This window comes from Stenella coeruleoalba (genome assembly GCF_951394435.1).
Source record: "Stenella coeruleoalba genome assembly, chromosome: 2".
Classification (NCBI taxonomy): Eukaryota; Metazoa; Chordata; class Mammalia; order Artiodactyla; family Delphinidae; genus Stenella; species Stenella coeruleoalba.
Window position 1 is genome coordinate 131,987,521 of NC_137147.1, and position 27,703 is coordinate 132,015,223.

The 27,703-nt window shown below is 54.4% G+C and overlaps 1 protein-coding gene across 1 annotated transcript in view; it reads left to right on the forward strand.

Annotated features, from left to right (window-relative positions):
* The window catches only part of PSTPIP1 (proline-serine-threonine phosphatase interacting protein 1), a 42,780-nt gene extending 23,056 nt beyond the window's left edge, over positions 1-19,724 (forward strand). Inside the window, exons 4-15 of the mRNA XM_079913449.1 lie at positions 5,839-5,873; positions 6,114-6,220; positions 8,500-8,562; positions 9,204-9,302; positions 10,246-10,291; positions 11,310-11,389; positions 11,995-12,093; positions 13,175-13,271; positions 13,811-13,901; positions 16,359-16,414; positions 16,610-16,743; positions 17,717-19,724. Coding sequence (XP_079769575.1) covers positions 5,839-5,873; positions 6,114-6,220; positions 8,500-8,562; positions 9,204-9,302; positions 10,246-10,291; positions 11,310-11,389; positions 11,995-12,093; positions 13,175-13,271; positions 13,811-13,901; positions 16,359-16,414; positions 16,610-16,743; positions 17,717-17,848 — 1,039 coding nt within the window. The 3' untranslated portion in view covers positions 17,849-19,724. The remainder of the gene's footprint in view (positions 1-5,838; positions 5,874-6,113; positions 6,221-8,499; positions 8,563-9,203; positions 9,303-10,245; positions 10,292-11,309; positions 11,390-11,994; positions 12,094-13,174; positions 13,272-13,810; positions 13,902-16,358; positions 16,415-16,609; positions 16,744-17,716) is intronic.
* The last annotated feature ends 7,979 nt before the right edge of the window (positions 19,725-27,703 follow it).

A 27,703-nucleotide genomic window follows, 5' to 3' on the forward strand; every position in this document is an offset into this window, starting at 1 on the left:
GGCCGAGTGGGTCAAGGTCTGCCCTGCCCTATATGCTGTGTGACCCTGGGATGGTCACTCCCCCTCTCTGAGCCCTGGGTCCTCAGCTGTGAAAGGGGACAATCACTCCCAAGAGTTGCTCTGGACAGTCACAATGTCAAGCAGAGAGTGCCAAGCCACAGCGATGCTCAATAAACAGCAGGGGTCTTTACGATCTCATGGGCCCCTCCATAAGTAAGATAAATTGGGGTCACCCAGTTTAGTTTAACGCTAAGGAGCCTGCCTGGCCAGCCCAGACCATTTCCTATGAGGCCCAGCCCCTCCCTGGCCCTGGCCCTACCCTTAGAGACACAGTTTCCATCCAAAGTGGGAGCACCAGGGTGGGGCCCCAGGCCAGGGAAGGGAGGAGAGTCAGGGTCCACCTTGCTGCCTACCAAGGAGGAGCTGGTGCCTGGGCTGGGAGGGCCAGGCCCTAAGGCTCAGCCTAACCAGTGGAAGGAGAGGCAGGAACAAAACCCACAGGGGCACCGCTGCACAGCCACACGGGTTCCAGAGCAGGCTGGGAGCAGTGCATGCATACCAGCACTGCCCCGAGTTCCCCATCGAGCTGGGGTGGCCAGAGGAGCAGGGCAGAGCAGAGGGCACCTCCTGGGAGAGGCGGAGAGGAAGGGAAGGCACCTTCCTGACAGAGGACCGGCACGGACAAAGGCTGGAGGTTGGGAAGCTCAGGGCACATTCAGAACCAGAGAGTCAGGAGGCAGGAGGCAGACCATCCCAGCTCACCTGCTGCTTCCCGTAGGGCTGTGCCCCTTGCAGCTCCCAGCTCAGCTGACTATGCGCAGTAGGTCCTTCACCATTATTGCTGTTGATCCACAAGGCATGTACTAGGGCTGGTGACACGATTAAGCCATTCCTTTCTTTAACCGTGGGCCAAGCAGCCGTCATCCATCCAAGCACGTAAGGAGCACCTACTGTGGGCCATGCCCTAGGCCGAGTTGGGAGGGATTCAGAATTTTTAAAATAAAGGGCCTCACTGTTCTGAAGCCAGGGCCTAGCACATTGAGGGTAACTTCACTCTCGTCCCCAGTCCTTTGCATCAGAACATCACTCCAAGGGCCCTCTCGTGCCCCACCTCCTCCAGGAAGCTCTCCCAGACACTCGGGCCTTGCCTGCCTGTCAGGGTCTTGGCTTAGACCAGGTTGCCCCATCCCACACCAACGTGGAGGGCTCTTTGTGGGTAGGGGGAGTGGCAACCATGACAACGTGGGTCGCTTCCTTGTTGCCGTGGAGACTTGTGGGGTTGGCACCTGGCAAAGCTGGCCTGGCCACTCCATGTGGGGACTGGCAGCTCATCCTCCAGGGCCCGTCTCCTGGTCAGGGGGAGCCCCCTGCCTCCCCATGGCCAAGGCCCCTGTGTCCCGTGGGATGCTCATTCTCAGCCCCTGGGAGGGTGGGCGGAGGGCTGGGGGTGCATAGGCTGGATGCGGTGAACGAGGAGGACAAAAGCCAAGGGGTGAAGTGACCCCAGAAATAGCCCAGCGAGAGCTGAGAGGGTGAAGCAGGCCAGCCTCCCCACCCCTGCTGCCTGAAATAGAGCATTTCTGTGTCATCCCCTGACCTCAGACTGGTCAGAAGGCCGGAGACTCAGCCACATATATTAAAACAAGGTTACTCCCACCTTCGAGTGATTTTTAGCATTCTCTCCTTCACACATTAACTCAGCAAGCATCTGCTGGGCAGTGGCAATGGAGGACACACAGATAAGACCTGGTCCTCAACTCGAAGGATCCCCACAAGCCCTTTCAAATGCATCTTAAAGAAGCGCTCGGTGGGTACAGGGGGCTTACCCATAACATCTAAACCACACATCCAGCCCTTACAGAAAGTTCATCTTGACTCTCCTTCCAACCTTGGGGCCTTTGCTCTGGCTGTTGCCCTCATTTCTCCCCTGCGAGGTCTAGCTGAAATACCACCTCCCCCAGAAAGCTGTCACCTCCCCCCACCTCTTGTTCATCCTGCGCCACGTAGGGTGCTGAGTGTCACAAGCTGCAGAAGCTGCATGGGGCAGGGGTTCAGGAAATAAAGGGGAATTGAGGCAGGGCTGGGAGCAGCTTCCTGCGAGCCCCTTTGCAGTAGCCGCGAGCAAGGACGGCCCCCACCTGAGTCCTCACACCCTCTCGTCCCTGCTTCACCCCCACTTGTCACAGCCTAAAACGCTGTGTTTTCCTGTCAAAAGAGAGGGATTTTTTTCATGATCTCTCTTCCTCTGAGCTCAGAGCATGAAGGTATCACTGAGGATACTGGAGGGAGAGAGGCGGGCCCTGTTCCCATCAGGGCTCCTCTGGGGTCAGCTCACTCAGGCCCAGCCTCCAGCAAGGGGAGCAAGAGGCCCATCTCCTGTGAGCTGGGAGGCAGGGGCCTCCTGGCTGGCAGGTGCACAGGAAGTGGGATGGCAAAGCAGGGACCATGAGATGGTGCGTGTCACATGGTGGTACAGAAGTACAGAAGGAGAGACATTTACACTGGAAATTCAGACTGTTTGGAACAGAATTCCAGGCTGAGTGTCCTGAGAGCAGGGTTGAAAGGGGCAATGGGATGAGTTACACATGAGGACACTGGTGACTGATAACAGAGGTCAGAGGCTTCCAAGGGGTCCCCATCCTTGACATGTGATGGAGACACGGTAGAGGAGAGCTCTGGGAAATCTGGGTCATGGTTTCCCTGAGTGGTTTGGAGTTGAGAAAGGCCTAGGAACTTATCGCTCTGGGCTGTAATCCTAGGGACAACAGGGAGGAGAACCAGGCATTGCCACTGTTCAGTGGCCTCACAGTTCAGTGCTGTGACAGACACTCAAGGTATCAACCCAAGATGACAATAGGAACAAGTGCTCCGAAGGGACAGAAGAGGAAGCCAGGCAAAGATGCTGCACATAGGGAATTAGCACGTGCAAAGGCCCTGCGCAAGAAGGAACATGGCATATAGAAGGAACTGGTAGGTGGCCAAAGAACAGGGATAACAGGTGAGAAGTGAAGCTGGAGGGCTGGAGGTGATGGGGCAGGGGCTAGGGTGGTGGCAGTGAGAGGTGGACACATAGGAGATTTGGGAAGTGAAAAAGAAGGTAACAGAGGGGGAGGAGGGTGGAGTCAAGGGCGGCTCGTAAGTTTCTGGTGTGCATAACCTGGTAGATGGTGGTGCCTTTGCTGAGAAGGGAGCCCTGCAGGAGCAGCAGGTTTGTAGGGCGATGAGTCCAGTTTCGGACACTCTGAGTTTGAGGTGTCTGTGAGACGTGAAGTCTAAAAGGAGGTGAGGACCAAGTAGTGGGTGTGCAAGCCCCAGCCTGTGGGAGGGGTCTGGGCAGGGTGTGGTCATGCTGTGGGTCATGATGGGGCATGGAGAAGTGGCCATACTGGACCTAGAGAGGCTCTAACCATGGATGGGGAGACTGAGGCAGGAGATGAGTGTGTGAGACGGAGGTGTAACCGCTGGCAAGGTGTCAATTCTGTCAGAGAAGAGTCCTGACCTCTCCACCCCCCGCCAGGGCAGGTGGGGTCACCATGGCAATCGCCCCTTCCTTCCTCTGGTAAGAGGCAGAAGGCTCCGGCTCTCTCCACTTGTGCGGCCATGGTCAGTTTCTTTACCTCTCTGACCCTTGTTTTTCTCACCTGTAAAATGCGGATAATGATGGTACCCTCCCTGCCTGGCAGAGGTGTGAGGATCACATAATTTAGGCCAGCATTTGAACGTACATCAGCAGCACCTGCAGATTTGTTAAAACACAGTGTGCTGGGCCCCTCTTCCAAGCTTCCGCTTCAGGAGGATTGGGGTGGAGCCTGAAATCTGCGTTTCTAACAAACTCCCAGGTGATGCTGCTGCTGCTGGTCTGCTGCTCCTCCATGGCCTCAGTTTCCCTAACTGTCCCCATGGGAGGAGGGAGCCCCCCCTGTGAAGCCTGCCTTGCAAGGCTTGAGGGGAAATGCAGGCGGGTGGGCAGGGCTGTCTCACTGGGTGTCATGTGGCCATATGGCCACCAGTGGGCGGGAGCGCTGCCCCGCAGAGAGGCTGGATGGGCTGCAGCAGGATGTGGCCAGCAACAGGATCCTCGCCGCTGCCTGGGTGTGACCCCAGCAAGCCTGGCCACACTCGGGCCTCAGTTCCCCTATGGGGGAACTGTGGCTCCTCAGGCGTCCTGGTGAGGGGGGAGTTAAGGGGCCATAAACACAGGCAGAGAATTTTACCCTTGAGATAGACAAGCCTCACTTCAGGGCCAATCTGCAACCTCCACACACCGTCTCTGTGCACTTGGGAGTCTTGGTACCCACAGGGCTGCAGGGAGTGGGGGGGAAAGGAGCCCAATCTATGGGGCTGCCTCAAGGGGACCCCCTACCTGAAGGCAAATCCAGTGGGGGTTTCTGATAAGAGGGGGCATGCAGTAAGCCCCTAGGTGGGGCATTTTGGAGCTACAGCTCAGGTCAGGTTAAGAGGCCTGGGGGACCCCCAGGTCAGGGTGTGCAGTAGTGGGCTCAGGGGAGGGTGGCACAACAGCAACCCTTGTAAAGCATCTTCTTTGCACCAGCTCAGAGGTGCTTTATACATATACATTCATTTAATCCTCATAACCATTCTGTTTGTGCTATTATCCCCATTTTACAGAAGGGGAAACTGAGGCACAGAGAGGCTAGGTAACTTGCCCAAGGTCATACAGAGAGTCAGTGGCAGAGCCTGGATTGAACTCAGGCCGTCTGGCTCCAGGGTCTGCTTCTAACGCACCTGGGAGTCCAGAGCAGGAAGCCCCTACCCAGGTTCCTAGCCTGGGATTCCAAGTCACCTCCCTCCTCTGCCAGGAGGGGGAGCTCACTCCTCTGAGAGGCCCCTGCCCCTGAGAGCTGATGGGCTGGGGAGAGGCACTTCACCGTCAGTCCTGCTCTGGGCAGCAGACAAGACTGGGCCCTGAGTGGGCTCCAACATCTTTGCTCAGATCTCAACTCCGTTGGTAGCTCTGGGAAACAGCCCCCTGGCAGGACTGCCAGATAAAATATAGACTGCCCCGTTAAATTTCAGATAGACAACAAATATTTTTAAAATTTACGTGTGTTCCAAATATTACATGGGGCATGTTGACATTCAAAAACTATTTGTTGTTTATCTGAAATTTGAACTTAGCTGGGTGGCCTGTATTTTTATTTGCTCCATCTGGCAACCCTACCCTTGGGCGTAACCCCCTCACACCTCCTATGCCCAGCCAGCCCCTTCCCTTTCCTTTCTCCTTGGTGCCCTCTCTGGAGTGGGCAGTGTCTGCATGTCTGCTTCAGACTGGCCAGCTGGTGCCTCCTGACTCCTCCTACTGGGTTTTCTCAGGCACCCCAAGCTTAGTGCACCCTAAAATAACTCCCCATTTTCCCTCCTGGGCCCCTCTCAGAGGTGTCACCACCATCCACCCAGCCACCTAGCCAGGGACCAGGGAGCCCCTCAGTTTCTCACTGTCCTCACCTGTACCTCCTATTCATCCTGTCCGAAGGCCCCTACATCTCTCCCCTCCATCACCTCTGCCCTGCTTGTCCCCCTCTTCCCCCACAGCCCCCTCCAAAATGTCCTCAGGCCACCTGCCAGGTCTGAACCCCACCCTCTCCTGCTTCGAGGCAGGGCCCTGAAGATGTGCAGAAGCCAAGAGCATTCTGTCACAGTGGGAGGTTTGATTTCTGAGCGGATGGTCACAGTCTTGCTAGAGGGTCCCTGGGATCTAGGTCAGTGTGTGTGAGTAAGCCAGGGCCCTCCCACCAAAATAAAAGTCCCCAGGCCCAGCCAGGACTTCAGGTTCCCCTGCACTGTCCTCCTGCTGACCCTGGTCTTTCTGTTTTGTAGCTCCCTGAGGGCCTCCTTTGACTCTCTGAAGCAGCGTAAGTCCCGCCTGCTCCCCACTCCAGGCTGCAGGGTGACAGGACCTTCTGGGAACACCAGATCCCCCACCGTTGGGGATGGATGGATGCTGGCCGGGAGTCGAGGCTGGTGGAGGACTTGGGGATGACAGAGATGAGCTGTGGGGTTGGGGTGGGCTGGCCCAGGCAGGGGCAAATATGTGAGTGGCTGGGGCCCACCAGGTCTGACACCGGGGACCACTGTCCTTACTCCACCCCCAGAAATGGAGAATGTGGGCAGCGCCCACATCCAGCTGGCCCTGGCCCTGCGTGAGGAGTTGCGGAGCCTGGAGGAGTTTCGTGAGAGGCAGAAGGAGCAGAGGAGGAAGGTAAGGGGGCGTGGGGATGGGCCTCGAGTGGGCGGTGGCTGTTGTTGCTGTGGAGGCAGTAGGGGACGGGCTCTCCCGATGGGCAGCACCCCAGGCTTGCGGGTGACGGCGATTTGAAGGAGGAGAGGGGGCTGTGGACAGACACCTGGTACTGGGACCAGGGCCCAGCTCTCGGGCCTGGAAGCCCCACTGGGGGTCTTCCCCCTGCGCTGTCTCAGGCCAGGAAGAGGGAAAGACCTTGGTCTTTTTGATCATCCTACTACAACAGGCTATAGAGGGTCCATGACAGCTTGGGGGTATCCAAAGGAGGCAACCTAAGTTGGGGAGTCACCAGAAACTGGTCCTGAGCCCAAGGATCAGGGCTGTTTACCTGGGAAAAAGGAAGACTTGGGAGTCAGTCACTGCAGCCACTCTGCAGGGCTGCCTGAGGCTGAGGGGAACAGACAGAGCTTGTGGGGAGTGGGGGCTGCCGAGCCTACCTCAGCATCCAAAGGTACTGTTCACCCATCTGTAGGGTATGGCTGTCCCTAGATGGAGGGATTGCATGGAGAGGAAGTGAGGTCCCCATCATGGGAGGTATACAAACAGAGGCTGGAGGCTACTTGTCAGGGAAGCTGCAGAGGTTGGATGGGAGGTGGGCTTGGTGACCCCTGTGTCCCAGGGCCCCCTCCCAAGCCTGAGACTCTCTGACTGGCTGAGCATGTGGCCCTCTGGGAAGGCAGGTACGGACACATGATCAGCCTCTCAGGGCCTTAGTGATGAGCGTGGTGCCTTGGACAGGGTGGGAGAGGCCAGGGCACAGGAGCACTTCTTGCTTGGAGAGGAAGCATTATTGTAAACTGTCCAAAGAACTGAAAATGGAAAATTCCACACAACTGAGCTGTGAAGGGACAGAAGGCAACAGTTCATGGCTGGGGCCAGGCTGGGACTGGGTGTCCCGGCCAAGCCACTTACCCTCTCTGTGCCTGTTTCCCTCTTGTGGGATGGGACACTTACATCCACCTCCCAAGCTCTGGGGGACCCAGCCCAGAACTAGGCCCCTTGCAGTCTTCACAGGCAGGGTGCTGGCTCCGATTAGTAGCTTTGGCCACAGAAATTTAGTGTGGCTGTACTCCCTGTCTGCCCATCTGGCCAGCTGGGGCCTCAGGCTTTCACGATTCTAAATTTGGGTTCCTGAGCAGACAATGGGTCCTCCAAGCCAGCCCCAGAAGTTGGCCCAGCCTTAAGGAGCTGCAGCAGGCGACCCCTCTGAGCTGGGACTTGCTTGCAGAGCATCTACTGTGACAGCAAGGCCCCAGGATGGCTGTTTTGAGTTTTCCTGTGGCCAGTGGGGCTGTGATGTCTGAAAAAGCTGTTCTGGACAGAGGGACAGTTCCAGGGTGTGATCAGGGATCCCACAAGCGAAGGACAGCCGTGATGTAGTGTGCGGGGAAGACTGCCTGGGTGTGTGTGCACACGTGTGCATGTATGGACGTGGGTGTGCACCCAGGAGAATGAGAGGACACCTCTGCACGCCTGTGAGCATGTGCATGTGTTTCAGTGTGTGTGTGTGTGTGACCAGGTGGCTTCTCGAGGTCTCCCCGCTGGCACCGGCCCCACTGAGACCCCAGGCACGAACCGGCTCCAGCCCCAACACGAGAGGTGTTTCATTTCCCATTATCCTTAGAGCCAATCTCTGTCCAGGCCGAGTTCCATCCTCTCCATCTGTACAAGAAGTCTGGGAGGCGAGGTGGAGGTGCAGGGGCCCCGTGTGCACCAGCGGGTGACCATGACCAAGTCTGGGGTGTGTACACAGGGCCCATGGCTGTGTGTGGCGGACATGGGAGAGTGTATGTATGTGTACTTGTGAGTGGTGTCTGAGGTTGCTCTGTGAAGGCCTTGTGTATATGCAAGGGGGAGCGTGGGGGCCTGTTAACGTTTACTTATGTGTGTGCGTGTGTGTGCCAGCGTGGGTACACGGGGTATGATGGCTTTGAGTGGGTACCGTGTGTGTGCGCATGTGCACGTAGGTAGGTTGGGTATTCCTGGGCTAGAGACCAAGTCCGGGGTCTGCAGGGAGAGGATACACCATGTGTATCCATGCCCCGGGTTCCTCTAGCTTTCTGTTCTGAGCAGTAGTTGTGAAAGAGCAGGCTGAGGGAGAGGGAGGGCATCTTGTCACCACCCCCTTCAGAGCCAGGAAGGAATGCTGGGCCTCATCCCAAGGACACCCCGTCCTCTGGGCCTAAGGGAGTGTCCTGAGGCCACGGCCCAAGCTCAGAGCCTTACGTCCCCTGCAGTATGAGGCCATCATGGACCGTGTCCAGAAGAGCAAGCTGCTGCTCCACAAGAAGGCCATGGAGGTGAGCGCAGGGGTCTTAGGCCTGGAGGGGTGGCCGGGGTCAGGGTGTGGATGCCAGGAGCCCTAGACTGGGCACCTGGGACAGGGATGCCTCAGGCCTCCATCCAGCAACAGGCACAGTGGCCTGTCGGGTTCTTGGTGTTGCACTTGCTCCCAGGGTGCCATGCAGATTGGCCCACGGCCTGACCTTGGGGGGCTCCTGACTGATGGGCAAGCAGCCAGTCCCGGACAGCGGTCTACAGGGTCATCCAGGCTGTCAGCTGGGGACTCCAGGGGCAGAGGGAGAAGGGACCCCTGAGCTGTGTCTCCTAGTTCACTGAGTAAGGAGAAAAATAGCTTCACCACGTGTGCAGAGGCTGGCATCGTGATGACGCATGGCATTTTAAGGGCCCTGCTGGCGGTTTGATGCGACCACACCTCTGAAGAGGCCGGGGCTGTGGGCAGGGCTACATTGTCCCCACTGGGAAGGGGCCTGGGAACAAGACTCCCTTCTCCATCTCCATTCTGGATCCCCAAATCCTTGTCCCTGGTGAGGAGGCCCCCAACCCATCCACAGCCCCCAACAGGGAGAAGGGAGGTTGGGCTCAGGAGCCTCACTTGGGGCCCCCAAGTCACGCCCCTCCACCGCCCCCCCCCCCCCAGTCCAAGAAGACATATGAGCAGAAGTGCCGAGATGCAGATGACGCGGAGCAGGCCTTCGAGCGCATTAGCACCAACGGTCAACAGAAGCAGGTGGAGAAGGTGCGTGGAGCCCCTGAGGCCATGTGGTGTCAGGGCTGGGGCAGGGCGGGGAGGGAGGGAAGGGGTGCCACAGACACTCCAAGGCAAGGTCTGCATCTGGGATATCCTGGCTGCTCACCTCGCTCTGAACCTTCCTCCCTCTGTCTGTGAAATGGGTTTCCTAGAATCTCAGGGTCTAGATAGACAGTCAGCTTGATCCCCTTTGCCATCTCCAGGCTGCACCCAAGGACCCACTCCTCAGAGCAGGCCCACTGCAGCCCAGGCCCAGAGCTCACAGGGCAATGAGAGCAGATGCTAACCCTCACACAACCCTTTGGAGAAGGGCTCAGTAGGCCCATGTCACAGGAAACAGGCCCAGAGATGGTAAGTGACTTGTTCAAGGTCTGAGGGCCAGGCAGAAACAGAGAAAGGACCCAAACCCAGGTTGTCCAGAACCCAAACTCTTGACTACTCTGGCCTCTTGGCCAGGGTGGGAGTGTCAGAGATGCCAGGGCTCAAGAAGACATTTTGCCCATTGCACAGACAGGAAAGCTGAGGCCCAGAGAGGGCAGGGGCCTGCAGGTGAGTTGGTGGCAGCAAGTCAGGGACAGAGCCCCAGCCTCAGCCAGTGGGTTCAGCAGTGGGCGTGGGGCCCCAGGGCCCGGCCCCTGGTCTACATTTCTCCCTCTAGGTCTCAACATCTAGTTTTCACATGTACCTGCATGAAGTGCAGGTTTCTGTTTTATTCCTTTTTTACTGGAACCAGGCTGTGGGCCCTTGCAGGGTGAGGCTGGAGTTAATGATGGAACTTGCCCACAGTTGGCTCCTGAGTGTCCCCCTGTGTGGCCAGAGAGGGGGTGACAGAGTCCCTTCAGGGTTGTCCAGGGAAACTCGGAGCCCAAGGGCTGGGCTGGGGGGTTCCCGGGGGCGGGGCTTCAATGCTGCTTTCCCTCTGTCTCTTCAGAGCCAGAACAAAGCCAAGCAGTGCAAGGACTCAGCCATGGAGGCAGGTATGTGGCTAGCCCACCTCCTCGGCCTAGCGGGTAGGGTGGCTTGGACATCCCTTCCCCCACAGCACACTGCCTTCACCCTGGGGACACAGTCACGCTCATCACTCTCATTTCCATACTTATGCAAGTAAAACGAAACCATTCATTTTCTCACATTTGCCAAGACAGTTCTTGGTGCTTTGCATGTTTTAACTAACACTCACAACAATCCTGCAAGGTGGTCATTATTACTATCCCCTTTTCTTTAAGAGACGAGGAAACTGTGGCACAGAGAGGTTAATTAACTTGCCCAAGGTCACACAGCCAATAAGTGGTAGTAACTGTATTTGAACGCAAGCCATCTGGCTCCAGGGCCCAGGACTTTCACAGCCACAATCAAGGGAGACAGGCCCACTCATCGCACATACCTCTCTCTTACATACACTGAAACCCATCAGAGCCTTCTCTGGGCTTCTGTCTCCTCTATCCTTCTCCTGATGCCAGAAGACCCCAACACCCCTATCTCTGCTGACACAACTCCTAGGACAGAGAGCTTACCGTTGCTCCCTTTCCCTGGGAAGGCTCTCCCTCCTGCTAGCGCTGCCTTTCCCAGGACCCAGCTGCTCCCTTGGCTGGGGGCACAGAGGTCATGGTCCAAGCCTGCTGGCTTCCCAGCCCGATAGCTCCCAATGCTCCCCTTCACCCCTCCTCCAGGGCTGCCCTCTCTGAGCCTGTTTCCCATCTGGAAAGTGAGACGGTGGGACCTGGGGATGGTGAGAGGCCCAGATTCTGACTTTGGGTGTATGAGGCTCTGCTCCAGCCCCAGGCAGCTGGACCACAGGGGGAGCTGAGAGTCACCCTAAGGGCAGTACCACAGTGGGTGGCCCTTACGAGTGTTCAGATGTAGCACCAGCAGCCAGGGCAGGTCTCTCTAAGGAGGAGGAGGGCACTCTGGGCAGGGGCACTGCAGGAGCAAAGGGGTGGCCTGTGGGGGGGTGTCTAGGCCGCTGGCCTCCCCAAGGACTGCCTGTGCTTCCAGAGCGCGTGTATAGGCAGAACATCGAGCAGCTGGAGAAGGTGCGGGGCGAGTGGGAGCAGGAGCACCGGACCACCTGTGAGGTGAGACACTCCCGGCGTGGAGGCTGCTTCCCGAGCTACGAAATGGGAGGGACGCCCGTCCCCGCTCCCGCCGCTTCACGGGGGGAAAAGAGGCAGTGCTGCGGGAAAGGCATCATTCCTTCATTCATTCACTCATCCACTCACTCCACAGGCCCTGTGCTGGGTCCCTGCCCCCGGGGAGCTCACCGCCTGGCTTTGTGCTCTGGGTCCCCTTTTGCAGGCAGGCATCCTTCACCCTTTTTGGCTGAAGCCGAAACTGAGGCTCAGACAAAACCCATAGCTTCCCTGGGCTCTGCTGATGAGCAGGGCCTGGGAGACAGGCCTCAGGATTCGGGGTCCAGGGCTCCTCTTTAGACACTCCCCAGGGGTACACTCCCCCACGCCTGGAGGAAGGACGGGGCAGGAAGCCCACAGGCAGTTCAACTTCCCTCCCCAGAAGCCTCAGGAGCTGGCACAGAGGTGGGGGTGGGGATGCCCAGGAAGAGTCTTTCCTTTCGGCTTGGCTTCAGCAGAAGGGGTCTGGCTGGTCAGCCCCAGCTGAGCTGAGTGGGGCCTGGCCTGGCCCAGCCCTGCAGCAGCCCCCGCCGCCCCCGCTTCTCCCCCAGGCCTTTCAGCTGCAAGAGTTTGACCGGCTGACCATCCTCCGCAATGCTCTGTGGGTACACTGCAACCAGCTCTCTATGCAGTGCGTCAAGGATGATGAGGTAGGGGCTGAGGGCAGGGAGGGGTAGGGAGTGGGAGGGGGGCATAAGGAAAGGTCAGCCTCCTAGCAACGGCGCACCCAGGCCCACCTGAGCCTGTCAGCAAATACCTAGTCCTCTGTGGTCCGAGCCCTGGCCTCAGGGGTCTCCGACCTCAGCGCTGAGCCGCTGCCCCAGGCCCCGAGTACAGGGAGCTCAGTACCACAAAGGGCCACAGCCTCTCTGCCTGCAGACTGGGCTTTGTGGTTACCCTGGCATCTGCCCTCTCTGCTCACCCCTGCTCCAAGGCCTTGGCTCTGCTATCAGAGCCACAGAACACATGCTCCCTCTGCTGGGATGGGGAACGGAGGTGGACACAGCACCTCAGAGGTTTGCAGAGAGGCTGGGGGACCCTCGGTTGCCCTGCTCCAGGCCTGGCACTTGCAGGAGCCAAGGTTCGGTCCCTCTTCTGTCTCTAGACATCTCCAGGGTGTCCTGGTTCCCCCTTACTGAGCTCTACATGCCTGGTGGGCTGGGTGGGTCCTCCTCAGCAGAGAGGGGCCGCCACCTCCCTTGCCAGGGGCCTTGCAGTCCTAGAGCCATAAGCTCCCTCTCTCATGGCAGCCCTGACTCCCTGATGCCCGCTGCTGTTACTTGCCTAATCCCTTCTGCCTATGGGGTGAGGAGTTTTGGGGGTTTTCTCCCCAAATGACTTGAGCCCACCTGGTGACCTCCTTGTAGCGGAGGAAGGAGTGTGGGCTCTGAATCCTCTCATACCGGATCCAAAGCCCAGCACACTGAATTCCTGCTTTGTGACCTTGGGCAAGTCACTCTCCTCTGAATTTCCTCATCTGTAAAATGAGGAAGCAGTGTCTACCTCAGAGAACAGGAGTGGGGTAAATCCCTTGCAAAGGAACTTGTGCACAGTAGGTGTTCCGGAAACAGGAGAAACTGTCAGCCAGGGCTCTAACCCCTCAGGCAGGCCTGGGGCAGTTACACCTCAAGGCCCCTGGTCAGAGTTCAGACCCGAAGTGGGGGCAGGCTTGACAATGTGGGCATGGAGGTGAGGCCTGGCCCCTCAGCCTCTGCTTTTTCCTGCCCCCAGCTCTACGAAGAGGTGCGAGTGACGCTAGAAGGCTGCAGTGTGGATGCCGACATAGACAGCTTCATCCAGGCCAAGAGCACGGGCACTGAGCCCCCAGGTGAGGCCCACGTACTGGCAGCACAGCCTCTGGGTCCAGGCCCGCCTTCCCTAGGCCTGGCCCAGGTTCTCTGAGCCTCAGCTGCCAGGACAGAACTGGGGTGGCTCACAGCTCCTTTCTGGGTGGAGAAGCCTTGGCCAGGCCCGTGGAAGGGGTCAGGGACAGTGCAGTCCCCTGGTTGGGTCCTTAGCCTGCCGCCTCATCCAAGATAGAGAATGAGCAGAGCTTAAGAACACTGACACTGGAGGGGGAGATGAGGATGGGGACAGAGGCAGGAAGCCTCCCCAGAGCACCTGCTCCAGCCTGCTTGGTGCCACTACATCTTGAGTCTAGACTATTCGATCTTGGTGCTACCCACAGTGAGTATCTCTAGGAAGGGAGCGGGCCCCGTCCTCAAGCACCAAGGTGGCCAGGGCAAGGATGGTAAGGTGGGGCCCCAGTCTGGGTCTCCGGATGGGGAGAGGATGGGGTGCCGAGTGGCACAGGTCCTGCCTGCCCTGCCCTTGCCACCCTGGGCCTCATGTGCTTGCTGCCTGCAGCTCCGGTGCCCTACCAGAACTACTATGATCGGGAGGTTGCCCCGTTGTCCAGCAGCCCTGGTGTTCAGCCGTCCTGTGGCATGATAAAGAGGTGAGCCGCCTGCTGGGTGCCAGCCGGACGGGATACAGAGGGTGGGGCCGGGGGTGGGGAACGGGGGCTGCCAGGGAGGGAGGCCAGCCTCTCCTCCTGCAACTGGCTCTTCCACATGTATTTATTGGGCATCTATTATGTGCCTGGTGCCAGGGTTTAGGTGCTGGGCACTCTTCGGGGACAAGACAGGTTCAATCTAATCTCATGACACCCTCAGCCCGAGGGGACCTAGGCATTAAAGAATCACAGCCCCCTTATTCACTAGCGACTATGCTCAGAGCTCCAGGGAGACCCCAGGCTGGCTGACCCCTTGGGCTCTGCTGCTAGCCTGGTTGGAGCCTTGGACAGTCAGGCTGCAGTGGCAACCCTCTCCCACTGGCACGGGATCAGGGCATAGGAGAAGGCCCTACAGCCAGTACTCTTGGAGAATTCTCCAGGTTTTTCCAGGGCCCCTTCCCTGGCCTGGCTGTGGTAGGTGCCAGGGTCCTGGTGTCAGGCCCCAGCGCGTCACTTGCACAAGTCACACACCTCCTCTAAGCCCGGGGCCTATGCGTGTTGGGGGCAGACTCAGACCTAAGGACCCTCTTGGTTCAGGCCTTGGGTGACGATGGTGACAGCCCACTGGGAGCGCCATGGCCTGCTCAGGGAGCCCCCCTGCCCAGGAGCCAGTTCCCTGAGCTCCCCATCTGTGCACATCTAGGAGCATCCATGGGCTTCACATGGTGCCTGCGCCCCACCCCCACCCCCAGGCCTCTGTGACCTCCTCCCTCCCTCCAACCCACTGCAGAGAAGGCCCTGCCTTTGAGAGGCGGGTGGGGTGGAGGTGACGGGCTCCCGGTCCTCTGAGGACAGCTCATTTCTGAGGCCTCTGGAGCCGCCCTGCAGGAAGGCTCCTGGGAGGCAGAGGCTTGTGGGCACCATGGCATGCTCCTCTGGGAACCCTGAGAAAGTAAGAACCCCAGGAGGAGGGCATTCCTACGCTTGCTATCATTACAAAATCTTAGGGGACTCAGACCTCCCTGCACTCCCAGTGAGGACCCAGATCCCAACACAGGTGGTCACTTAAACAACGGGACAGAAGAGCTCACCTGGGGCAGTATCAAGAAAGGTCAGAAAGGGGTCTGATGAGGATGAAAGATAAAGAGGAAAAGAGGTCGCACAGGCAGAGGCCTGGCTGTTGCAGGGGACAGGCAGGGACCACCGTGTGGGGACCAGAAGCCAGGCAGGGCTGGGGAGGGGCAGGGGCCACTGGCCAGGAAGTGAGTGGACGGAGGAACGGAGTCAAAAGCGCAGACAGCCCTGGCACACACAGCCTCGACGAGCTGCTCCTCCAGCCCCAGCCCTGCTGGGTTAACCCTACCTGGCAGGGGCAGGAATGCCACAGGCACCAAGTCTGCAGGGCCCAAGGTAGCATCAGGCCTTCCCACGTGTGCCAAGTCCATGCATGCCTGTCCATGTGTTTCCATCCTGGGCCCTCAGCTCCACAAACCCTGCAAGGGGGCGGGGGTCCCGGATTCTCCCACCCTGGGAAAGGTCTCTGTGTCCCACCTGGCACTACAGGGCAGCCTCCTACGGGCCCAGCCCCTTACTGGGCACTCAAGACCCCTGGGCGGTCTGGCCTTGTCCCTATCTCAGTCTTATCTCCTATACACCCCAAACTGGTCCACTCCACTTCCCAAATTCCTCTGTCTGTACAATCTGCACCTTTGCACTCCTCTCCCATTCACCGGCAATGCCTTGCACTCCAGTCTCTACCTGATAAAGCTGAGTCTTTGCAGACTTGGCTTGACCCCCAACAGGCCAGGAAGCCTTTCCTGATCAGGGGAAGTAGCATCAGCCTCTACTCGTTTAGCCCTCAGCACTGTCTGCTTCGGGGCACCCACATCTGGTTCCTTACTAGGTACCCCAGTGTCTGCCTCTGCCTCTTGATTCTTGCCTTTTTTTTCTCTCTTTTATTCAACAAACTTCCATGAGTCCAGCTCAGTCCAGGTCTGAGCCAGGCACGAGGGAAGGGGTGAATTAGCCCAGCACTGCCTCCTGGACCTCACTTTGTGTGGTCGGGGAGCAGCTGGGCTGCCCAGGCTGGTGAAGGTCCTAGCGAGGTGTGAGTGGGCCAAGCTCTAGGGGGCAGCTCCTTTGCCCATGGGGGAGGCTGGATCAGGGGCCTGGTGGGTGTAGGGCCTGGGCCCTGGAGCACAGAGGTCTTAGAGCCCCCATTTAGGCCCTGCAGGGAGCAGGTACTGAGAAGACGTCTACAGGGTGAGGGACTGAGAGAGTGCGGCTGGGCAAGAGCCACTGGACCACTCTTTAGGGAGTCCTCATGGTGAGGGGCACCCCATAAATCACATCTGTGCCTGGAGGCTAGGGGCAACCCCAGCCCTGGAGCCCTGTGGGCTCCCTGCCTCATCTACTCCCCCCATCCCACCCCGACTCACCTGCTTTCCTCCCTGTCCCCAGGTTCTCTGGGCTGCTGCATGGAAGTCCCAAAACAACATCGTCAGCAGCTTCTGCAGGTAATTGGGGGTGACAACTGTCAACCTGGGGTGAAGGGGAGGATGCCTACTTGGCACAGATGGGCCTTCCAACAGCTGGGAGGTTGGGTGTTGGGAAGAGGCTGGGCCAAGTCTGGGGAAGCTCCATGTCTGGGGGGCCTCCAGGGACCACTGTTCTTTGTAAGGGGCGGGTGCCAGGCCTCACCCTGCTCTCAGCCCCCACAGAGACCCTGACTCCCACCTCTGATCGGAATGAGGGTGTCTATGCCGCCATCGCTGTGCAGGAGGTGCCAGGACCCCACACCCTGCCAGCCCAGGATTACAGGGCGCTCTATGACTACACAGCCCAGGTGAGGCCCCGCCCTCCCCTCCTTGGGAGGGCACCAGCACGCCCAAGGGTGTGCTCACACGTAGGCACATGCACTGAGTGGGCTGGGGTGGGTGCCCTTAGAACAGCACCTGGCCTTTGGGAGGGGCCCAGTGCGGACGTGCTGAGTGAAAGCTGATGAACGGCACGAGGGCCTTGGTCACAAGCACATGCGGTATACAGGCAGGTGTGCACGTGTGCAGCAGCTGGCAGAGCTGCAGCTATCTGAGGAAGTGGTCTGAGGATCAGGCTCTGCACCCACAGGTTGAGGGCCTTGTTCTCCGTGACCACGGGTGCCCAGAACAAGCCATGGTCGGAAGGAGGCCCTCAGCTGTGCCGGGGTTGATTTTCTGAAGCCCACAAGGGGAGGATGAGTAAAGGAGCCACAGGGCAGCTGTGCCCAGATCCCCAAAGAGTCTAATCTGCTCCCAGTTTGAGGTGAGGGAGTACAGAGCTGGACTCCAGATCCACTGGGACTGAGGCCAAGCATCTCCTCGGGGCTCGGCGGGCTGCACTGACTCCCGAAGCCTGGTCCCTGGACAGGGAGACAGCCCAGGAGAATGATGGTGTGCCTGTATGACAAGGGCTAGCAGAGGTGCGGGCGTGGCAAACACACCTGACTTGCTAGGTTGCAGCATCTGAGGCAGGGAGGGGAGGAAGGGAGCGGCAGGGAGGTGAAGCAGGGGAAGAAGCCCCAGGTTGTGTGGGAGGCCCACAATGACAAACCAGAGGGGACAAGAGGCTGAGCCCCACGAGGCACCCCACACCCTATGTCTCCAGGGCTGCCTTAGCCCAGAGTGGCCGTGTCTTGCAGCCCCAGGAGGCCAGCATGTCTCAGCTGACAGCCCATCTGGGAGACAGGCTGGCATTTACTGCCTGGGGTTGGGGGAACGCCTGACCAGAGGCCCTCCCAGCAGGCCCACTTCAGCCTGATGCGTTTTCATTCTCTTGCCCAGAATTCCGACGAGCTGAACATCTCTGCGGGGGACATCCTGGAGGTCATCCAGGAAGGGGAGGATGGCTGGTGGACAGTGCAACGGAACGGGCAGCGTGGCTTTGTCCCTGGCTCCTACCTGGAGAAGCTTTAAGGAAGGGGCAGTAGCCCCCACCTGGACCTGTCCTGTCCACGGGGCCAGCAGTGCCCTCACCACTGCCCTGGCCTCGCAGGGGCCTCAAGACAGAGCCTACCCTCAGGAAAGGTACCGGCTGCTCCCGAGCAGTCCTTCCCACAGGGAATAAAGGAGCGCTCTTTTTCCTCCTTGCACCCGTGTCCAAGTGCTCAATTCGGAGGAGGCAAAGGAGGGGAGAAGCCCAGGAGAGCAGAGCTCCCCACCTGCAGTGTTGTCACTAAGGCCCCAGCTCGGGTCTGTCCCTGGTCTGCTGGGGATGGGGAGGTACCCTAGCCCTGGGTCCCGGGGAACTGCCAGGGAGACATGTTCACAGCGGGCAATGGGAGAAGGCCGCAGCGGTCAGGGAGGATGGGGTAGGGGCAAGGAGACGCTTGGGACAGCTGGGATGGGGAGACCAGGCTTCCTGGGGCTAGAGCAGGGCAGCAGCAGACCGAACACAGGGAAGGCAAGAGCAGCAGGACAGGGTAGGTGTGTGAGCACAGGGAGGAGGGACACCTGGAACGTTCTGGGGATGAGCCAAGCTTAGTTCCAGGCAGGAAACAGGTGACAGGTCTGCCGAGGCGGAGGGGCTGTGGCATGGTCGCTTAGGCAGGCCTGGAGTCTATGCGGGCTGACCTGGGCACAGAGGTGGCCGAGCTCTTCTTCCGCTCTTGGTGCTCTCCGGCCTTTGTCTTTTTGGCCCCAGAAACGTAACTTCTGCTGCCCAAGGCCTGCCACGGCCCTGCTCCAGCCACGCCAAGGGCCTGGGGAGTGACTGCGGGGGGAGAGCCAGTGGGAACCGGCCGCTCCGCAGTCCTAGGCCTCCCCAGCGCTCGCCTGTGGGAGCCCCAACACTCTACCGGCACAGCAGGCCAGCAGCCCGCCCCGACTCAGGGCCAGACATGCCGGGGGCGGGGGGGGCCTCCTCCACCGGGCACACCTTGAGTGAGCCTGTTACTATCCCCATAGACCACCTTCCCTGGGACTTCATCACTTCGCTTGCTCGTTCATTAACCTTTGTGGCCCACCCACTGTGAGCTCAAGAGGAGGAACACCTCAGACACTGGCTTTACTCAAGGGGCCCTTGACCTGGTGGAGGGGAACAGATAGACCAGAAAGCTGGCGGCAGTACAGGAAATGTCCTGATGTGCCAAGCAGTCCTGAGGCTTCTGGGAACAAGTGACCAAGATAAGCCAAGGGAAAGGGGAAGCTGTTCCAGGAAAGGAAAGAGGGGGTTCCTTTCTGCTCCTGCCTGCCTGTGATGACAGCCTCACAATGGGCAGGGACAGAGAAGGGAGCGAGGGGCATCACTGAATTCTCCAGGATTTAGAACTAGAAGAGACTCTGGGGGAATCTAATCTGACCTCCTGCACGACTGGGCACCAGGCACTCCTGTCAGCTTCAACATCTCTGTGACTGGGAGCTCATGGCACCCACGGAAGCCTGCCGTGGACCTGTGGCTTCCCACCGGTCCTGGCTCTGCCTGGCCAGCCATCCACCTGGCAGCCATATGGAGGAACATTCCACGTGCTCAGGCAAACATCAGATGCCACAGTAGCAAAAATGAGGGCTTTGACCAAGCTCTGCCCTAGGAAGATGACCAGGAGGGGCTGGTAAAGAGGGCTGTTCCTCTGTTTATTGCAGATGTCCATCTTTATGCCCTTATCTTCATCACTTAAGCAAAAAAGTGGGTTTGATTAAGCAAACATGACACCTGGTCAAGGAGGGGGATGGCCAGACTGTGGCCTCTGACCTCAGACTCAGGTGTGAGAACACCTCGAAAGTCTACAAAGCATGAAAGGGTTGTTTCCACCCAGTGTTATTCATGCTGGGGCCAGGCAGAGGTGAAAAGGCACAGGGCAGCTCCTGGGTGCAGGGTAGGGTCCTGGAAGCACGGCTCCAACTACCCTCTGCTAGATGCCACCCCACCACTGCTTCCACCAGAGGGTGTATGGCAGACGGGGTGGGAAAGGGCTTTGGGCCTCTGAAAAAAATCAGACTGAGGCTTAAATCCTTCCTGAAATGTAAATAAATTGTCTTTTTATAAAGCATATTGTACAAGTGAACTGACCAAATGACCATACCGGTCCCTGACACATCTGAGGTTTATAAATAGGGATGTTTGGAAAGAAAAATGTAAACTTGTGCTTGGTTTTATGCTCCCTGAAGGACAGAGAGAGAAGTCAGTGACTAAAGCCCTGCTTACACAAATGCTTGCCTGGGCGAGAAACGTTGCCCAGGACAGCCAGATATGAGAGCTGTCAGAAGTAATTCAATCAAGCAAGGTATTTTGATGACTTCTGTGTGACTGACACTGTATTTGAAAATAGGGGGGGATACTAAGATAAGGGGGTGCTGTCAAAGAGCTCACTCACCCCAGAAGTAGTACAGAGACACTATTGCCCCTCTGATACAAGGTAGACAGTGAGTAGGGCAAGAGTAGGACCAGGAGACCAGGTGCAGGCTGTCCAACACAGAGATGATGGTGGCTTCTCCAGGAAGTGGCAACTGGGCTGGAGAGCAATTCTGGAAGAACGAGGGAAATAGATCAACAGGACTTGGTAACTTACAGGATGTGAGCCAGGAATGGAAAGAGTGGAAAGGAAGGAGATGAGAAGCAATTTCCCTTCCCAGGTGGACTAGAAGGTGGAGGAGGGGTAGCAGCAGGGACGAAGTCTGAGCAAAGGCCCGGAAGAGGCAGGACAGCCAAGTAGACTGACCACTGGCATCAGGTCATATATGGGCAGCCAAGAGGAAAGAAAAGAGGAGAAAGTTAGGTTATCAGTGCTTTATTTTTTCCTTGAAAATACCTTGTCATCTTGATTGAGCATTCCATTCAACTGCAAAGATTTTTTAAAAAACCTTTGGCCTAGATATTTATCATCATCTCTGACAGGTGCCGCAGTGTCTACAGTTCTGGAGGGTGATGGGTAATGAGTGTTAGATAACAGAGCCGGCACTCCGGTCATTTAGGCAGCCAGAGAATAGAACTGAAAGCAACTCTGGGGTCACAATTTATACCAGGAAAAAAGAAACCCACGAATGAATCTAAGTCAGATTCATTGCCTCTGCAGCCTTCTCCAATCTCTGTGCACCAGGTCACAATCTCAGCTGGACAGACAGCCTTCCCAGCAGAGGAGATGGTGACAGATAAAGAGGTTGTTGGTGTGTGTGTAATTGGGTGTATAAATAACTGCGGCCCACTTCTTGACAGAGGGCTGCTCAAAGCCAGAATGGAGCAGGAGGAAAAGCATGGCCTCTGAAGTCAGACTATCAGGGTCTGAATCCATGCTCATGCTTCCTTGTGTGGTCTTAGGCAAGGTACAACTTCTCTGGACCTCAGTATCATCATCAGTAAGATGGGTGCAATAAGCCCCTGTGTAAGTTGCTATCCTTGTAAAGTTCAAAATTAGATATAAGCGCTAATTAAAAGCATGAGATGATCATTTTTAATAAAAAAGTCCACCACCTCCAAATCTTGGCTATAATCAACAGTAGCTTTGCGCTTGGTACAGCATCCTCACTTAACGTGCCCTCTGGAGAGTGTGGGTTATGTTGGTAATTCCTTCCCAAAGGTGACAAGGAGGAAAGGAGAAGCAATGCACTATTTGACCGAACTGGACACATGCACCACTGGGGTCTAACACTTAACTCCAACCACCTTCCCACAGCTATTCTCAGGCCTGGCAACCTCAGCACAGGGGTAGCTGTTAGGCTCCGTCTGGCTGAACCAGAATATCTGCCTATTTCCCATCCTGGCATGTGAAGCAGCAGCACAAGCCCAGAACAAGGTCACCACCAGCAAGTGAGCACCCCATCCTCAGCACCCTCACAGGATTCTCAAGACCACAGGGATGTGGCTTTCAAACTGTGCTCTACAAAGCCCTAGCAGGGGCCAAAGGGAGGAGAAGCGGCGCTCCCACTCCATTTCAAGCTCTACTTGTAGAGTTTACCTATTGGACCAGCCGTGGTTCTCATCCCTGGCTGCTCAATGGAATCACCTAACAAGTTTTTTTTAAATGTTGATGCTTTGGTCACACTTTAGACGAACTGAATCCAATTCTCTGCCAGCTGAGCTTGAGCATAAATATTTCGAACACTGAGAACTTCTCTAGCTAATGGGTTCTTCAGCTGAAAAAAGAAAGTTTGAAAACCATCTTCTTATGGCACCATAGTGACATTTCAGACACTGAGTGTCCCACTATGGTGCTGGGGATACAAACATAAACAAGTCTCTTTTCTATCCTATTATAACTTCTGTATCTATTTTACTTTCAGTGGATAAACTCAAGAGACCAGGACCTGTGTATGAGTTAATTTCCCCCACGACTAGCCATGTACTCAGCACTGTCCAAAAAGGTATTCAGTAGGTAAACTCAGAAAATTTCTGCAAGGTACTGCACAGTACCCTCAGGAAATCTCAGGGACACTGCAATAAAGAACCACACAGAACATGCAAATTATTTTCAAGAACTGCAAGGATGCTGCATATAAGATCAAGTACCCAAAAAGTAGGGGCTCCTACGCACCAACAATAACCAATTAGCAAATGTATCAGCAACATTACCCCATTCACAGTAGCAATAGACATTGAGTTTCACAGAAAAGTTTCCCAAGTAAACTTAACTCTGTTCAAATCTATAAGAAAAACAAAAACAACCTATCAGGACTTCCCTGGTGGCGCAGTGGTTGAGAGTCCGCCTGCCGATGCAGGGGACACGGGTTCATGCCCCAGTCCGGGAAGATCCCACATGCCGCGGAGTGGCTGGGCCCGTGAGCCATGGCCGCTGAGCCTGTGCTCCGCAACGGGAGAGGCCACAACAGTGAGAGGGCCGCATACCGCAAAAAAAGAAAAAAAAAAAAAAACCTATCAAACTGGGCAGATGATACAAACTGGAAATCCAGGAGATACAAATGGCTGAAACAGCTTTAAGAGTCCTAGCTAAGAGTCAAAGACATACATATTTTCATCTACTGGATGGGAAGAAAAGGTAAAGGCTGATAATATCCAAAGTGTCAAAAACAGATCAAGATGGTGGAGTAGGATGGGGGACTCGCCTCCCCCAGTGAACACATCACAAATACATCTACATGTGGAACAATGCTCACTGAAAACTAACTGGAGACTGGCAGAAAGACTCCTGTGCAACCAAGGCTGTAAGAAAGATGCACAAAGAATCAGGCAGGAAGGTAAGAGAAGTGATCAGGTTGGGACCTGTGCCCTTGGGAGGGGACTCAAACGAGCACGGAGATTACACGGGCAGAGATCCTTCCTGTGGAGTGAGCGGTTCCAGCCACATATTGGGTGCCCCAGGAAGATGAGATCCCTTGGTTGGCTGGAGGGCTGATGGCACTAACAGAAGGGCTGGGGGAAGCCTGGACTCGACTCATGAGGAACAAGCACAGACTTGCTTACTCTTGAAACAGGGCAGATTGAAACTACACAGGTCTCTGACCAGTTTCCCACCACTGCCCTGGCATGCACCCAGCCTGAGCCGAGCAACAGCTCTGGCCTCACTTGTTCCAAAAAGCAGCTCCACACTGGGGCAAGGGCTGTCTTGGCCAAGAGTAAAGCTCGTCTGTGAGGCACAAAGGTAGCCCAGACCCAGAGCAGTGTCTAAGTAGGGCGGGGCAGCCATGACTGGCACTTACACAGGCAGCCCATTCAGAAGCTGTCTGCTGACTATGGCCAGACCTCCACAGCCCAGGCCCGACCCACACCGAGTGCCCACACACAGGCCCCACTTGCTCTAAGGTGCAGCTGCACACCAGGGTGAGCATAGCAGTGGCTGAGTGAAGAGACAAAGGAGGCTCAGATGTGGAGCAGCATCTGAACAGGGGAGAGGCAGCCATTACTGTTGCTTACACAGGCAGCACGTCAGAAGCAGTCTAGATCCCTGACTGTGGCCAAACTGCCGCAGCCTGCGCCAGCACTGCTCCGCTCTGGGGTGAGTGTGCCAGCGATGGCATCAGAGGGCACACACTTTAAAGGGAACAGAGCTAGCTCGGACCTGACCCTCAGAACTTCTGCTCCAGCAACTTGAGACCCAACCTGCCCCTAATAGCATGGTGACAGCCATTGAGAATAAGGGACATCACCTCTCACACCTGGCTCTGGCCCTAGCCCCTCTCTCTGCAGTCCCACCTTCTACCAAGGTGACAGCTGCCAGCATGTCCTGGAGAAAGATGTGACTTGTGTTCACGTCGATCTAGCTTCCCCACCAAAGCCACTGGGCATGTGCAGACTGTATAGGGTTGCTCCCACACAAGGATACCCCTTTTCAAGATTGCAGTAGGTAACTGTTTCACCTAATTTCACAGAGACAGAGAAAGTTAAAATGAGAAGACAGAGGAGTTTGTTTCAATTGGAAGAGCAAGCGAAAACCTCTGAAAAAAACAACTAATGAAACAGAAATAAACAATTTACCAGATAAAGAGTTCAAAGCATTAGTAATAAGAATGCTAACTGAATTAGCGAAAAGAATACATAAACACAGTGGGAATTTTATAGAACTAGAAAATATAAAAAAGAACCAGTCAGTACTGAAGAATGCAATAACAGAAATGAATAACACACTAGAAGGAATTAACAGCAGATTAGGTGATACAGAAGAATGTGAAAGTGATCTGCAAGAGAGAATAATGGAAATCACCCAATCAGAACAGCAAAAAAAAAAAAAAAAAAAAAAAACAGTAAAAAATGAGAACAGTTTAAGGCATCTCTGAGACAATATCAATCATACCGACATTCATGTTACAGGGGTCGCTGAAGAAGAGAGAAAGAAAAAGGTCAAAAAGGTATTTGATGAAATTATGTATGAAAACTTTCCAAACCTGAAGAAGGAAACAGATATCCAGATATAGGAAGCCCAGAGGGTCCCAAACAAGATGAACCCAAACAAACCCACACCAAAACATATCATGATTAAAATGGCAAAAGTTAAAGAGAAAATTCTAACGGCAACAGAGAAAAATAAAGAGTCATATACAAGGGAACCCCCATAAGGCTATCAGCTGATTTTTCTATAGAAAGCTTGCAGACCAGACGGGATTAAATATTCAAAGTGCCAAAAAGGGCTTCCCTGGTGGCGCAGTGGTTGAGAGTCCGCCTGCCGATGCAGGGGACACGGGTTTGTGCCCCGGTCCGGGAAGATCCCACATGCCGTGGAGCAGCTAGGCCCGTGAGCCATGGCCGCTGAGCCTGCGCATCCGGAGCCTGTGCTCCGCAACGGGACAGGCCACAGCAGTGAGAGGCCCGTGTACCGCAAAAAAAAAAAAAAAAAAAAAAGCGCCGAAAAAGGGAAAAATCTGCAACCTCACATACCCAGCAAAATAATCATTTAGAATTGAAGGAGAGAGAAAGAACTTGTCAGACAAGCAGAAACTAAGAATTCATCCATACTAAACCAACCCTAAAAGAAATGTTAAATGGTCTTCCCTAAGTGTAAAGGAAGAGGCTATAACACGAAGTATCTACAGGAAAGGAGAAATCCCGCTAGTAAAAGCAAATATATAGTAAAGGCTGAGGATCAACCAAACAAAACAAACAAAAAAACAAACAAAAAAATTGTAAAAACAACTATAACTACAACAATCAGTAAAGGGATAAACATGAAGATGCAAAACAGGACATCAAAAACAAAATATGTAGAAGGAGAGTAGAAAATATACACCTTTTGGAATGTGTTTGAATGTAAATGACTACCTGTTTGAAATACGCAGACATAGTTATAGATCAGCATATATAAACCCCATGGTAACCACGAATCAACACCCTAAAATAGACACACAAAAACTAGAGAGAAAGGCACACAAGCATACCAGTAAAGAAAGTCATCAAATCACAAGGGAAGAGACTAAAAGAACACAGAAGAGCTACAAAAACAAGTAATAAAATGGCAGTAAGTACATACCTACCAATAATCACTTTAAATGTCAATGGACTAAATGCTCCAATCAAAATACATAGAGTGGCTGACTGGACAAAAATACAAAACTCAACTATATCCTGCTTATAAGAGACTCCCTTCAGAGCTAAAGACACACAAAGACTGTAAGTGAGGAAATGGAAAAAGATATTTCATGCAAATGGAAATGACAAGAAAGCAGAGGTAGCAATACTCATATCAGACAAAACAGACTTTAAAACAAAGTCTGTAACAAAAGACAAAGAAGGACTCTATATAATGATAAAGGGATCAATACAAGAGGATATAACACTCATTAACATATATGCACTTATTACAGGAGCACCTAAATACATAAAGCAAATATTAACAGACATAAAAGGAGAAATTGACAATAATACAGTAATAGTAGGGGACTTTAAGACCCCACTTACATCAATGGAGAGATCATCCACACAGAAAATCAGTAAGAGTGGTCGTAACACATTAGACCAGTTGGACTTAATAGATAGCTACAGGACCCTACATCCAAAAAAAGCAGAATACACATTCTTTTCAAGTACACATGGAATGTTTTCCAGGATAGATCACAAAACAAGTCTCAACAAATTTAAGAGGATAGAAATTACATCAAGCATTTTTTTCCAACCATAACAGTCTGAAACTAGAAATCAATTACGGGAAAAGCACAAACACATGGAGACTAAGCAACATGCTACTAAAAATACAATGGGTCAAAGAAGAAATCAAAGAGACAATCAGAAAATGCTTTGAGACAAATGAAAATGGAAACACAACTTTCCAAAATCCATGGGATGCAGCAAAAGCAGTTCTAAGAGGGAAGTTAATAATGATACAGGCCTTCCTCAAGAAACAAGAAAAAACTTGTTTCTAACCTAACCAACCATCCAAATAAATTAGAAGAAGAATAAAGAAAGCCCAAAGTCGGCAGCAGGAAGGGCCTAATAAAGATCAGAGAGGAAATAAATAAAATAGAGACCAAAACATAACAAACGAGCATCAGAAATGATCAATGAAACCAAGAGCCGGTTTTTTGAAAAGATAAACATAATTGAAAAACCTTTAGTCAGGCTCATCAAGAAAAAAAGAGAGAGGACTCAAACAAAGTAAGAAATGAAAAAGGATAAATAACCCCCAAAATCACAGAGATACAAAAAAATCGTAAGAGAATACTATGAATAGTTATATGACAACAAATTGGACAACCTAGAAGAAATAGACAAATTTCTAGAAACATACAATCTTCCAATACCCAAAGTATCAACAAGGTTGTAGGAAAATGCAGAATTTCATATACTGCTAGTGGGAATATAAACTGGTATAACTTTTCTGAGGGTAACTGGATGTATCTAAAAGTACAAAGTAAACCACTACTAAGAATCTATCCTTGTGTCCACACAAAGATGTAGAACACAGGGTAATGAAAATGCTTCGGAACTAGATAGAGGGGGTGGCTGCACAATACTGTGAACGTACTAAATGCCACTGAGTTGTTCACTTTAAAATGTTAACTTTATGCTGTGTGAATTTCACCTCAATAAAGTTTTTTAAAATCAAAAAAACATTCTAAATGCCTGACAGCGTGTGTACGAAGGTGTTCACTGCGGTGAGGCTGGAATCAACGAGTGCCTGTCCACTGTACATTGGTTAATCATACTATTACTATATCTATGCAGCTAACAAAATGCAAGAACAAATTCTACAGACTGATACAGGTAATAGTACACATTTTGCTGAGAAGAAAAAAAGAGCACCTATAGAATAGAATTCATATAATAGCAAAAAGCAAAACCACAAACCATGACCAACTCTGGTTTTTTTGCTTTTTTTTTTTGCAGTACGCGGGCCTCTCTCACTGTTGTGGCCTCTCCCGTTGCGGGGCACAGGCTCCGGACGCGCAGGCCCA